The sequence below is a fragment of the Chiroxiphia lanceolata genome, chromosome 3 (assembly GCF_009829145.1).
Source record: "Chiroxiphia lanceolata isolate bChiLan1 chromosome 3, bChiLan1.pri, whole genome shotgun sequence".
In the NCBI taxonomy this organism is placed as follows: Eukaryota; Metazoa; Chordata; class Aves; order Passeriformes; family Pipridae; genus Chiroxiphia; species Chiroxiphia lanceolata.
Window position 1 is genome coordinate 69,807,437 of NC_045639.1, and position 12,451 is coordinate 69,819,887.

The 12,451-nt window shown below is 36.7% G+C and overlaps 1 protein-coding gene across 2 annotated transcripts in view; it reads left to right on the forward strand.

Annotated features, from left to right (window-relative positions):
• CDK19 (cyclin dependent kinase 19) overlaps nt 1–12,451 on the forward strand; it is a 118,815-nt gene that overhangs the window by 39,117 nt on the left and 67,247 nt on the right. For both annotated transcript variants that reach the window (XM_032682370.1, XM_032682369.1), the window contains exon 3: nt 4,898–5,008. In XM_032682370.1, coding sequence (XP_032538261.1) covers nt 4,898–5,008 — 111 coding nt within the window. The remainder of the gene's footprint in view (nt 1–4,897; nt 5,009–12,451) is intronic.

Below are 12,451 nucleotides of genomic sequence, written 5' to 3' on the forward strand. Positions count from 1 at the left end.
CGAAGTACTTAGAGTTATTATAAGGTTAAAATTTCAAAACAAGCAGAAGATCTGTGTTCAAAATCACTTACTGGATAAGAAAATCAGGATAGTTTTTTTTAAACACATTTTTCTTTATGTTCAGCATTTCAAAATGGTTTTTTTGCATGCTTTGGATTAACAAGTCTGCAAATACCTTGTCTCCTTTCCGTTTCTCATTTATGAATGTATGGGATGTATTTGCTAATCATCTGATATCCCCTCTGAATTTTGCTTGTATCTGACTTGTGTTAATTTCCACTTTCTGAAACGTGAAGCATTTCCATTATGTGTTTGTTCTTTCCATGGTCAGTATCATAACTGTTATTAAAACCTGATGTAAAATATTTTAGATTTTTATTTTTGTCTTTATGTTTTAAGATATCCTACTTCTACTTTCTTATTCTTGTGCACTCTCTTGTGCTCCTTCTCTGCCTAGACAATCTTTACTGTCTATTTTGACTTTCCATGCAAAGTCTAACTCAGCATGACTGCTGACACTTTACATTTCCAGTGCTTCAAGCTCCTATATCAGTTCTGTTGCCAACTTAACTTTTTCTCAGGCATCAGAGACTTTCCCTTATGACCTCCATCCCTACCCTGCTATAAGAGACATTCACTTGTGAGGGGAATTCTCAGTGTCCCTCATGAGAGAACTTATTCATCAGACAACTGAAGAAATTACTAGCAATTCTACATGTGATGTGTAGCCGCCTGGGAATCCTACAAGCTGTTCCACGCTATTTGGGCTATCCAAATGCAGCATTTTAAAACTTCAGGCTGTGCCATTAGCTAAGAAAGGTAATAAGCAGAGATGCTTGTACAATTCTCTTGATAATAATGATAATAATAATCATCCTCTAATATGTTCACATGAAACCCACTGAACAGGACAGTTAAGTTTCGCAGATGTTGACAATTCACAATGATGTCCTTCTCAATGTCTTTCTGCCTAAACTGCTTCGTGTGCTGTTACCAAGAAAGAAATGTACCGTAACTCACCCGAGACACAGGTTTTTATTAGCATTTTACCACAAGTTGGATATGATGGAACTTAAATTTTAGAGCAACATTAAGCTAAAAGACTGTTAAAATATGATGCTGTGTTCATTTAGTAATAAATTCGAGTAGTTGCAGATCCTTTTTATGTTCAGGTTGTTATTTTGTAATAAAATGTTGTCAGGTACACTGGGATCTTTCAATTACTAGGACAATGTAGTGATTTCTTCCTTCTAACTGTAGATTTGAATTAATCAAGTCTCCAAATTGATTTACTTCTAAATAAGATTTCAGAAAAACAGTACTAGTATTATGTTTCATTTATCTATTTTGTATGTTTAAAGTTTAAAGCAATCTGTGCTGCAGGAAAGCTGGAGACAATAATTTACCACATCTCTGAAGTCGTTCATGTGGTTCTAGGTATGGCTAAAATGCACGTTTGTGAAATGCTTTTATGGTGGTGAATGAACATACAGCTGTATCATAAGAAGGTGACTTGTGATGACTTACCTGTTAGATGTATGTGGTGTGTTTCGAAGGTAAATATTGGCAAAATTCTAGTCAAACATAAAAGTCGTTAGTGTAGATGGTTGCTACAGTCATGATGCAAGTAGCTCCAAATACGTTCCCATGTTTTCACACTATTGGCGTCCCCCTGTCTGCTTTAATGAAAATGTGGTTTCCGAAATCCCTCGTTGCTTTTTAGGTAAGCATTAGATTAACACTTGTCTTTGAAACACTTGTCTCAAATTTGCTGGGTTTTTATTTACATAGCCGTGTATTTGGTTCTGCCATGTATTCCTTTCTGATCGCATCTTCCCAGTGCATTTTGAATGACTCTACTCATTTCCACTCTTTATGTATGTGGTGATTTGAGATTCCCCAAAATTTAATTCTCGAGTCCAAGCCCCCCCCTCCCACAACTCACCCCAGTGTCAGAGAGGTTTTCCAGACACAACACAAGACTCAATATGGGGGGAAGGGAATTATATTACAATCACTACACAAATAAATATTATAATACATTAGATATGCAATCTTAACTATTTCTCTTATGATAAAGCAGTATTTACATTGGATCAAATTTCTTCTCCCTCCAATAAAAGTCCAGGAGGGAAGCAAGAAAGATCCTTTCCACCTTCAGGGCAACAGTGTCTCTCTTCTTCCATGCCACAGCTGTAGCTGGATCTCTTTCCATTACATACAAGGGATCTTCTCTCACCCCTCTCGGCTCTTCGACTTCCAATCGAAGGCCTTTCTCTCTTCTGTGGACTGCGGTTGCAGGTACAGGCTCGCTTCACCACGTCATATCATGAAGTGCAGGGGTCTTTGTGGTGGTCCCTTTCCTCAGGGGGTTTGCCTCTGAGTCAGAACGTCTCAGGCAGCTTTCAGTTGAAAGCCTTTGCCTCAAGAGTTCTACCAGAGCTCCTGTGCTCTGTCTCAGACTGCCAACTTGGCAGCAGCAGCGGGGGGTCAGGCCACTTCCCCTGCATTCCGTTTGGCTGTCCAGGTCCAGCTTCCAGGACATCTTGAGCTTCTCAGCTCCTCTCTCCGGTACTGCTGCATTTCAAGACTCCCCTCAAGTGGGAGTCCACCCCTCCTCTCTAGGAGGTGTCTCAAAGGGGTTTTGAGGGTTTTTGGTTCAGTTCTTACCCCAAAACTCTGTCTGTATAGTTTAGTTCTCTCTCCATTAGACATCTCTGTGTCTTCTTGCTTGGCTGCATGCCGGCTTTGCTGCTGCTTCTTATCTCTTGGTTTTCTAGCACAGCCTCTGTTCACTGCTGTCTCTGCCGCCGTTCCTGCTACCCACTTACAGCGGAGAAAGACTCCCAGCTTCTCAGTTACAGACCTCGGTCCAGTTTAACATTGTTTTCAAGTTTCTATGACCCCAGCCGGGGGCTGGGGGGCTGTGGCCCCCAAGCAGGGCTCCTGCTCCTTTCTCCTCGTGGCTTCAGAACACGGCCACTCTCCTCTTCAACTGCCTCATCATCCTTCTTTTCTGGTTTGGTATGATATGTTTTAATTTTGCAGGAGCGCTGGTTGGGTCAACACCAAGAGAGACACCACCCACTCGGGGGTTACCCTTTTTTTTAACTCCAGGGGGAAAAAACACCTTTTTTTTCCCCCACCACAATGTACCTATGAGCTACAGCAGCTCAGTCCTTGCGGTCACTCCCTCTTCTGCTGTAGTCTGTTTCTAGACAAGATTATTTTTAGACATAAATCTTACCAGCATTTCTATTTGTGGGTCATGCTCATCACTTGTACTCTACACTATCATTTCTGATCTTGTCTTGGTGTTGAGCACCATTGCAAGTCCAGCATAGGTAGAGCAGAGCTCCTGTTCTTGAAAAAGTGTGTTGAACTTCTGGAGCCAACATTTCCTTGGTCTGGCTCCTGCTCAAGGCCCAGCTGCTGTGGCACCCAGTCTTGACAGCCAGAATGTAACAAAGAGCAAATCTTATGAGGAGAGTCTGAAGGAACTGGGGTTGTTTAGCCTGGAGAAAGGAAAGCTCAGGTTTAGAGAAAGAAGGAAAGAAAGAAAAAGAAGAAAACGCTTCCTGCATGGTAGAAAAGATGTTTCTTTCATTTGCTGAAAAACAGGAATAGATTTAAGCAGCTATATTCTTTAGAAGGTTTCTTGTCTTGACAGATAGCTGTATAGCCAAAGGATAATATAATTTAAAATTAATTTTTTTTATTTCCCCTAAAATAAACATCTCGAGTCTTTTACTGTAAGGTGAAAAAAAGGAAGATTCATTTCTCTTGAATGGGCCTTGGAACCTACTCCATTTACTATTTCGCCATTATAAATTGATTCTTGGCAATGTATATACTAGTGCTGCAGATGCAAGCAATTTCCAGATAAAACAGAAATTATCAATCATTCTTGTGACTGACGTGTGGAAAGGGGGAGGGGAGGAAAACTGATTCCATGGAAATTATATTTTTGGGAGTACTGCTTCCCAGCACCTCCTGAGACTAATTTAATCTGGCAGAAGGATAACTTCAGCAGCGGTGCCTGCTTTAATGTGCTGTCTAATTAGTCATGAGACCTAGTTTTCTTTCTGGCAAGCAGTAAATAAGCTTGGGTTTATTTCTGGATTATGGGACAGTAGTTGAAGCAACCATTAGAAAAAACATTTTGGTAAACGTTTCTTTGAAAACACCCTTAGTTCTGAGAACAACAGCCCATGATTTTTGAGCCAAGTAAGGCAGGGATCCAAAGCAAAAGACAATCATTGGTAATTAAATAAATATGTGGGGATCAAGAACTGTGTTGTCCACACAAAGAATTGGACCAGCTGCACAAGCTTCCTCCTGGCATCCTTAAATCCTCATATTCATCTTTGAGAAGAAAACAGTTATGTTTGTGTGTCATTATTGATAAAAAGGATTGGGCATTGGAATGGGCTCCTCAGGAAGGTGGTGGAGTCACTGTCCCAGAGGTGTTTAAGGAAAGACTGGACGTGGCATTTAGTGCTATGGTTGAGTTACATGGTGGTGTTTGGTCAATAGGTTGGACCGACTATCTGAGAGGTCTTTTCCAACAGAGTTGATTCTGTGATAACATCTTTTAAGATAGACAGTGTTGGCAGGTGGGATGGATAAGTGGGATGGGCAGCTGTGTGCTGAGTGTGGGACAGAGAAAGTAGGTAGTGACAGGCAGCTGTGCTGGCAGAACAGCAACCCATGACATGGAGGCTGTCCATGTCCTTATTTAGATATTTTTAAGATAATGTCCTGAATCAGTGGCATCTTTTCTTCTAGGGCCTGTTTAAGGATCACTTGTTTGCTATTTGACCTGTTTGGTGGTTTTGTTGGTGTGTTTGCTTTGTACAAGCACAGAAGTAACAAGAACTTCTCTGTTTCTCTGCAGCTTTTACGAGAGTTGAAGCACCCAAACGTGATTGCATTGCAGAAAGTTTTCCTTTCTCACAGTGACAGAAAGGTTTGGCTGCTGTTTGATTATGCTGAGCATGATTTGTGGGTAAGTACAGATTTCCCTGTGTGTTTGTAATAAGAGCTTGTTCAAACTGACCTGTGTGTGACATACCATTATATAGGCAGAGATGCATAAATTTCTTGCTCTGTAATTAAGGGTGTAACTGACATCCTGTTACTTTTACACTTTTAAAGTGTGCAAAAGACTATGTAGACTTTTTCGAAGTCAGATTGCATTTTGAATTGAAAAGGATTTTCCTACAAGCTTTAACTGGAGTTAAAGAAAGCATTTCTGAGTTGACATCTTCTAAAACTGAGTTTGGAAATCTATTTAATATTTTTTTCTGCCATCTTGCACATATGAAAAAAAAAACAGAGGGACCGTTTTACAGAGTTCTCTAACTGAGATATAGTGCAAGTCACCAACATCCAATCATCTATATTCTAAACAGAGAATTTGGGACAGAATGAGTGGAAAGAAAATAAAAAAGAGTAAGCTAATTGGGTCTACTGATGAACTATCACTACATGAAAGAGGCATAGAGACTTAGATGTCTGTTTTTAAGTTTCCAGCAAAATATAGTATGATTTGATTTAATCTGTTGGAGAGGATGACATAAATGACATCTTGAGTTGAACTCAGATGCAAATATTCAAGCCCCACATCTGTTAAGAAGATGTGAGTTCCGTGAACCTGGATTTGTGTTTAAACTCAAAAGATATCAAACACTAAGAATAATCAATATGTTTATAATTCCTTTGAAAATATTGGCAAGGAGAGGAAGTGTTAATATTAATTCCAATATTACTTTTTAAGGCTTCAGTAATATAGAAGTTGCTATTACTAATGTTAGTGACAAATTACTCAGTTTTTTTGTACTTAGATCTCGAGCTGATGAATATGTACTTGCAAATGACACAAAATTGTAGTTGGAAGGAAAGTAAACTTAGACCATGCAAAAAGACACTCCTGGCTCAGAACAAGTAAAGTCATAGTGTTTCATTCACCTTCATAAGCTTAAATAATATTTAATTTTATTTCTCTTATGGGCTAGCACTTCTGTATTTTAAAAGTTTTCTTCATCCATGTTCAGTTTTGTATTTCTTGTAACTGGTGGCAGTAATGATAAAGAGGAACGCATCAGCTAAACCTCTGTATGACAGAATTTATTTGTGCATCAAATGAGTTTACCTATTTTATAGAACAATCACAACAAACACATTTTACTGCTACATTTATTGCCATGTTTTAAACACCTTTTTTCTAGCCTTTTCCATTTGATTTTATTTTGGATATGTGGTTTTTACACTACATAATGATTTTTCACATGATTTAAGAACTTTAGATGAAGAATCACTGCAGCTTGTTCTTACCACTCCTCACATCTGGCTGGGTATTGGATAAAATCTCAGTGAAGTTAATTATTTTCTATTATTTAAACTGAAATGTTTGTTACAACAAGGTATTCGGTGTGAACTGATCTCCCACTTCCTTATTTTCTCATGTTTGTTTTGTTTTGTTTTTTTTTATGGGACATGCTACACAAATCATTTCTCCTTTCCTGTATAGTTACCCATGTTTCCTCACTTCTTAAACCTTTGCCAGGAATATTTTCCTCCCTTGCATAACGTTGGCCATGTTCAAGGCACTCTTGATTCTGGCTTAACCTTGGTCCTCATTTCCTTTACCGTCAGCACTTCCCAAGCATCGCTCTTAATTCCCCTTTTGTCTCTTTTGCTCACTCCCAACTTTGTGTCTTTTTCCACGCTGCCTCCTACACATGGAACAGCCTCCCAATTAACGTACGTAAAGATCCTTCACTATCCTCCTTCAAAAAGCTCCAGAAAATCCACCTATTTTGTAACGCATTTCAGTAATACCAACCACTTGTCATTCTGTCTGTGTTGTGTTGTGTTTTGCATTTCCCGTGCTTTACGGCTTGTGCCCTTTCAGCTCTTTGGGGTAGAATTTGTGGTAGGGGATTAGCACATTTTTTTTATTGCTTAGCATCATGTGCTTCCCCAGCACTACATAAAACCAAAATAAGTCTATTTATCGTGGGTATGTCAGTTGGTAAGGATTTAAGTTTTGGAATTGTAGGTGTGCTGTCACTAGAGAGGTGTAGATTCCCAGAGACCAATGTTTTGAAATGCAGGTAGCTTAGAGTTACTTACCAAAATCTGTAAGTATGGGAACTGTGCTTCTGTTCAAAGCTGCCCAGCTTTAGTAACTCCTATTGGCTTCAATGAGAAAGAGTACGTGCTCATCACGTACAAACATCAGATTAGTTAAAATCATTATATTTTTCAGCTTCTGTACTGAAAACATTTGGCAAGAGATGAATAAACTATATTAGATGCTATCTTATTCTGTTCATTTTCTAATACTGAAAAAAATTGTCCTGTTCTAATGAGGAAAAGTGATGGTGCCAATTAAGCTTATTAAAAAGTTCTTTTATGGTGAGCAAGAATTTTTTTTTTTTTACTTTGCATTTAATTTATGTGAATTAAACTGCTCAAATTTGAAATTTGAGTTTCGATAGCTGCATACTTCAACATTTTCTATAACATCTGTTGATACCATTACCAAGGGATGTAGAAAACTATGCTAATTTGAGCTACTTTTGACAGGTATTGGTGAAGACCGACTGTGGTGTTCTTGCCTACAAACTTTTTTTCCAGTTTTAATAACTAAGTCTATCAAAGATTTCTTCTTTCATTATCTCTCAGCTTACATTATACAAGACAATGCAAAGCCATTAATGAGATTACCATAGAGAATATCTAAAAATATAGAAATTGTTTTGACAAATTGATTTATAATTAGTTTCCTTTAATTACCAAAATTCTTAGCGTAATACACAAATAATTTCCTTATGATTTTTCTTGACTATTTGTCTCTGTCAAAGAGAACCAGTAAAGTTCTCAGGCTGTAGGATGTGCCACACAAATTAATTTATAGTGTATTGTCTGCACTGTCATCATTGCTTATATATGCTCATGCTGTGAAATAAAGATGCCTTAGCTTGAACCTCAGTGTAAAAGGAGCACCTGATACAAGGTTAAAAATATGTGTGTCCTCAGGTGCTATTGAATATCTTAATTCCCGATAGCTCACTTCAGTTTCATGCCTTTATATTACAATGGCCTGAAACTTTCAGCTTCAGATGTTAATAGCCACAGAAACAACCATCTTCTGATCCTTCTCTTGTGAGGGACGTTCCTTTTTCAATATCTGCTCATAAGGTCCTGGATGCTTTTAATCCAAATTGTACAATTTAGCAAACACAAAAAGAAATAAGCACTTAGCTAATGCAAAGCTGAGTTAATCTTAAATCCCTGAGTGGAACTGATACTGTTTTTAAGTTACCACTCCATTACATAGTTAGAACTTCATAGATTTACAGAACTATGCATGGAATAGTGTAACAAGAATGAGTGTAACTGCTTCAAATGATACGGGTATTTTTCTACTATGTTAATTTTTGACCTTTAAAAATAAAAAGTTTGTTTTAAATGCCAGAGTTTTTGATGTTTTATCACTAAATTTTCCTATTGCACTTTAATGTATGTTCTTATTTTACGTTAGTCTTAAGTTGTATACTACTCTCCATAACTTCCTATGTAAAGCTCATGCATTTTAAGACATTTTTCAAATTCATATCAAATTTATACATTAAATGCATGATGTTTACTTCAATGGACTTTTAAAAAATTTGATACAAATGAGATCTGTTCTAGAGGTGAATTCTGTTTGTTGTCAGTCTAATTACTTTTAGCCATTGGAGAGGTTATAATATTGAGAGCTTTTCTTTTGTTCCCAGCTACTCTCATACTTGTAAAGCATCAGATTTTTAGGATTGAAAATATTTCTAAAGCACACATTTTTCGTACCACAGATAAGCACACATTCGATGTCTTCAATTTTATAGCCTCTGTATTTTTAAGTAGGATTTTTGATTCTAAGCAACATTTTTGTTACACTTCTTTTTTTACATTCTGAATTAATAGTTTACCTACCTTTCCTGGTTATGGTACAGAGTTAATTCTCAGACTCATTTAATATGTGTATATAACTTCAAATCTTTGAGATCCCCTTTTCTAGAAATGTAACCAAATCAGAAGCTTCTGGATGGTTTTTATCTCATTCTGAAAAAGCAGCATTTTTATCACAGTAAAATGTGTTGAATGTGTTTTATAGCAATAAAAACAGTTGTTGATTCTTAATAAGTGAGTAAATAAGTAATTACCTATGATTTGATAATATTGAATGGTTCACTATTCAAGACCAGTTAAACCACGATCTGGGTATTTTTTAGGTTTGGTTGAATGCTTCTCTTATTATTAGATTCCAGTGATTTCTAACAACTAAATGCTTAGCAGCAAATAACACTGAGAAGTGTGGAGTAAAATTAATCTGGAAATTATTGTTTATGACAATAAAAATGTTTGGGCAGACTGGCTTTGTTTTATATGAAATTCTTGTTATGTGTATATTCTGCTTTTAAAAATGTAGGGTAGAGATTTTTAGCATAGTCATATGTACCTAAAATAACCATCAGATAATGGAAAGGAGAAAGTATTCTTCCTACATGTGAATTTCATAACACTAGTTGACTCTCTCAGTATGCAAATAAATACACTTAATTTCAGTTAACAACATTTTGAATAACGTTCTTTTATGATAAATGAAATTATGAGTGTTTCGTACTAATTTGTGCAATTTGCTTATCTCACAAATGTTGTAGAATAACTCTGAGTTTTAACATATTCCTTAAACGTGGTGTAATCAGTTATAATTCTTTCTTCCACAGGCTTCAGTTTAGCTCTCAATAGTGAAGATAATTTGCATGCTAGTTGATCACAAATATCTTTATATACATGAAAATACTTTCCTCAGTGTAGCCGTTTTATTTTTTCTCTTTTGATTTTTCTAAAGTCATGTCTGTATTTTTGTTTTAATTCCATCCTGCTCTGCTAGGTGATTCTTTGTGTAGTCTTCTCTGTTATATGTTTATTTACCACTATAGGATTCTTCTCACTGGCAGAAAAATAGAAGATTGTTGAGGCAGAAGGAAATGGGCTAGCATGCGTCTTTATGGCATGACTGATCCCTTCCAAATAAAATGGGTGGCCTTTTTCACCACTAAAATGATGGCTGAATTTCTTGCAGAGGGCAATACCATTCCTTGTCGATAGCTTTCTGTTCTGAGAATGTGCCTATCACATCCTCAGAACATAAAATTGCTTTTTCTGCCAGAGTTCTATGAATTTGAGGGTAGCTTATGTGGACTCATTTTCTGTACTATGAAGCATGAGAATTGGAGGAAACAACAGGTAGGAACAGGCTTCAAAGACAGAGGCAAATGTGAACAGAGTGGAATGAATACCATGTGTGTCATATACATATATACACACTGAAAGGGTAGCTGAATTCTGATGACTTTTGTTATTATTGTGTAGAGTTATTTTGACATATTTAGGTCTGAAAGATATTAGAGGACCTCAGAAGACCTCAGTTAAACCTAAAAAAACTTTACTGAATCTGTTTACGCCTTCTCTGTGTTTCAAAGCTTAGGTATTTAAAGCAAGTTGGCATTAGCAAAAGTTATTGTATTAAAGCGCCTTTCACTGTTACTTAAAGTATTGGCCACTTGTCACTTGGAATAGGGTTTTTCGTTAGGCAGTGTGGTTAATGACATTGTAAAGAAGATATTTGATGATGGCCATACACTGTCATAGTTTAGAGAGAATGTTGTTGAGGCATCCTTTTTTCCTCTCCCCTTCTGAAGGACAGTTTGTGTTGGTTGCTGTCATGCTTCCAAAATTGGAAACTAAAGTGATCACTACAGAGATACTTTTACCCACTTCTGTTTTGATTTTATTTTACTTGTGATAACTAAACTAACAAAATTTTCTTAGTGTCTAAAACTTTGGTGTCTGAAATGAGTCCTAAGAGTAGGCATGTGAAACTATGATTTATTTTTGGAACAGCAAATGTTACTCATGTTCATTGGTTCCGTCTTTGCTTTCTCTGTTTGAAAATTGTGGAAGCACTGTACGGTTAGTTTTGATACCACCTTAAGATTTTGATTTGTTCTTCCATAACCTTTTAAAATACTTTACATTAATATGCAACAACATGTTGCCTTTGTTCGGGTATTGATTGCTGAAGAGAGAAGATGGAAGTAATTTTTTGTTTAAAATGAGACTGGAAGCCAAATATAATATGAATCTTCCTCTTGGCCTTGGTACTTATTTAGTATGTATCCAAGCTTCCATCGCTTTAATATTAAAATGTAACTTTACTTTTTACTGGCAGGTTGACATAATTCTGTTTTATTCTCAAAGACTGGATTAGGGATTGAATAGAATGCAGCAGGGTTTTTGTGGAAGTGTGGGAGCACACAGTTTGCTTCAACCGGGAGAGGCAACTGAATTTGGCATGATTGCATTTCAGTTTGATGGAGATGTATGTAATTTTGCAATGAGTATGGCCTTAAGCAGCAGAACTCAAGTAGTCAGGTTTTCTAGGGGCTTGTGTCTTGAGTTCTATGGATTATCTCATGTCTGTTGAGGTGGGAGCTTGCACTAACTCCATTTAGTTCGGCATGCATAAGGTCCCTCTGTTAGCTGGCTTCTTGCTTCTGTGAAAAGTTTCCATATCTGACTTATTTGTTTGTTTTAACCTCTGTCATACTGAACAGCAGTTCTTGGAATTGGATGACACAAACACAGAGTTTGTTTGCATGAGACTGACTGACCTGGAAGCAGACTAAAATTAGGATCTTTTCAAATGCTCATTTAAATACTAGGGATTTGAATTTGCTCTATGGTGTTATGCATTATGTTTGCTTTGGTTGTGGTAAAGGATTTAGAAAATACACATAGTTCTTCACTAACCAATTTTCAAACCAGTTTCAATACACTAGGTAACATAGAGGGTAGATGAACTACTGGATTTAATCTTGTTTCATTGATCACCACCGTATTTTATTTCCTAATGCTTAGTTGCATTTCACTTCATTTTTTATCGTTTATATGGTCTTGCCTTTGCAAGAGCTAAAATGGTCTTACTGAAATACTTACTGGTTCATCCAGTTTTCCTCGCAATTTTATTACATTTTTTCAAGTTGAAAATTGGGAATAAGCAGTTAGGAAGTAAAAACAATAGTCCCAGAGATTGCAAACAGCAGATTATAGCTTCCTTGCTTTTCCAGACTGCTAATGAATGTGTACCTTAATGTTGGTCAGTGAAGTATTAATTGAATTTAGAATGCAGACTTAAAAACACTGCCACAAAGTCGATGCCTTATTTAAATGTAAAATAAAATATATAAAAGCATTAGAAATTTTTGACATTATGTTTATTTTCAAAAGTGAATACTGAATTGGCTCAGAGGATTTGGAATCCAGTCAGTGTCAGCATGTTTTTAAGATTTAGGAATCTGAAAATATGGATGCACAGAAAGGGAAAGTGACTTGGCTA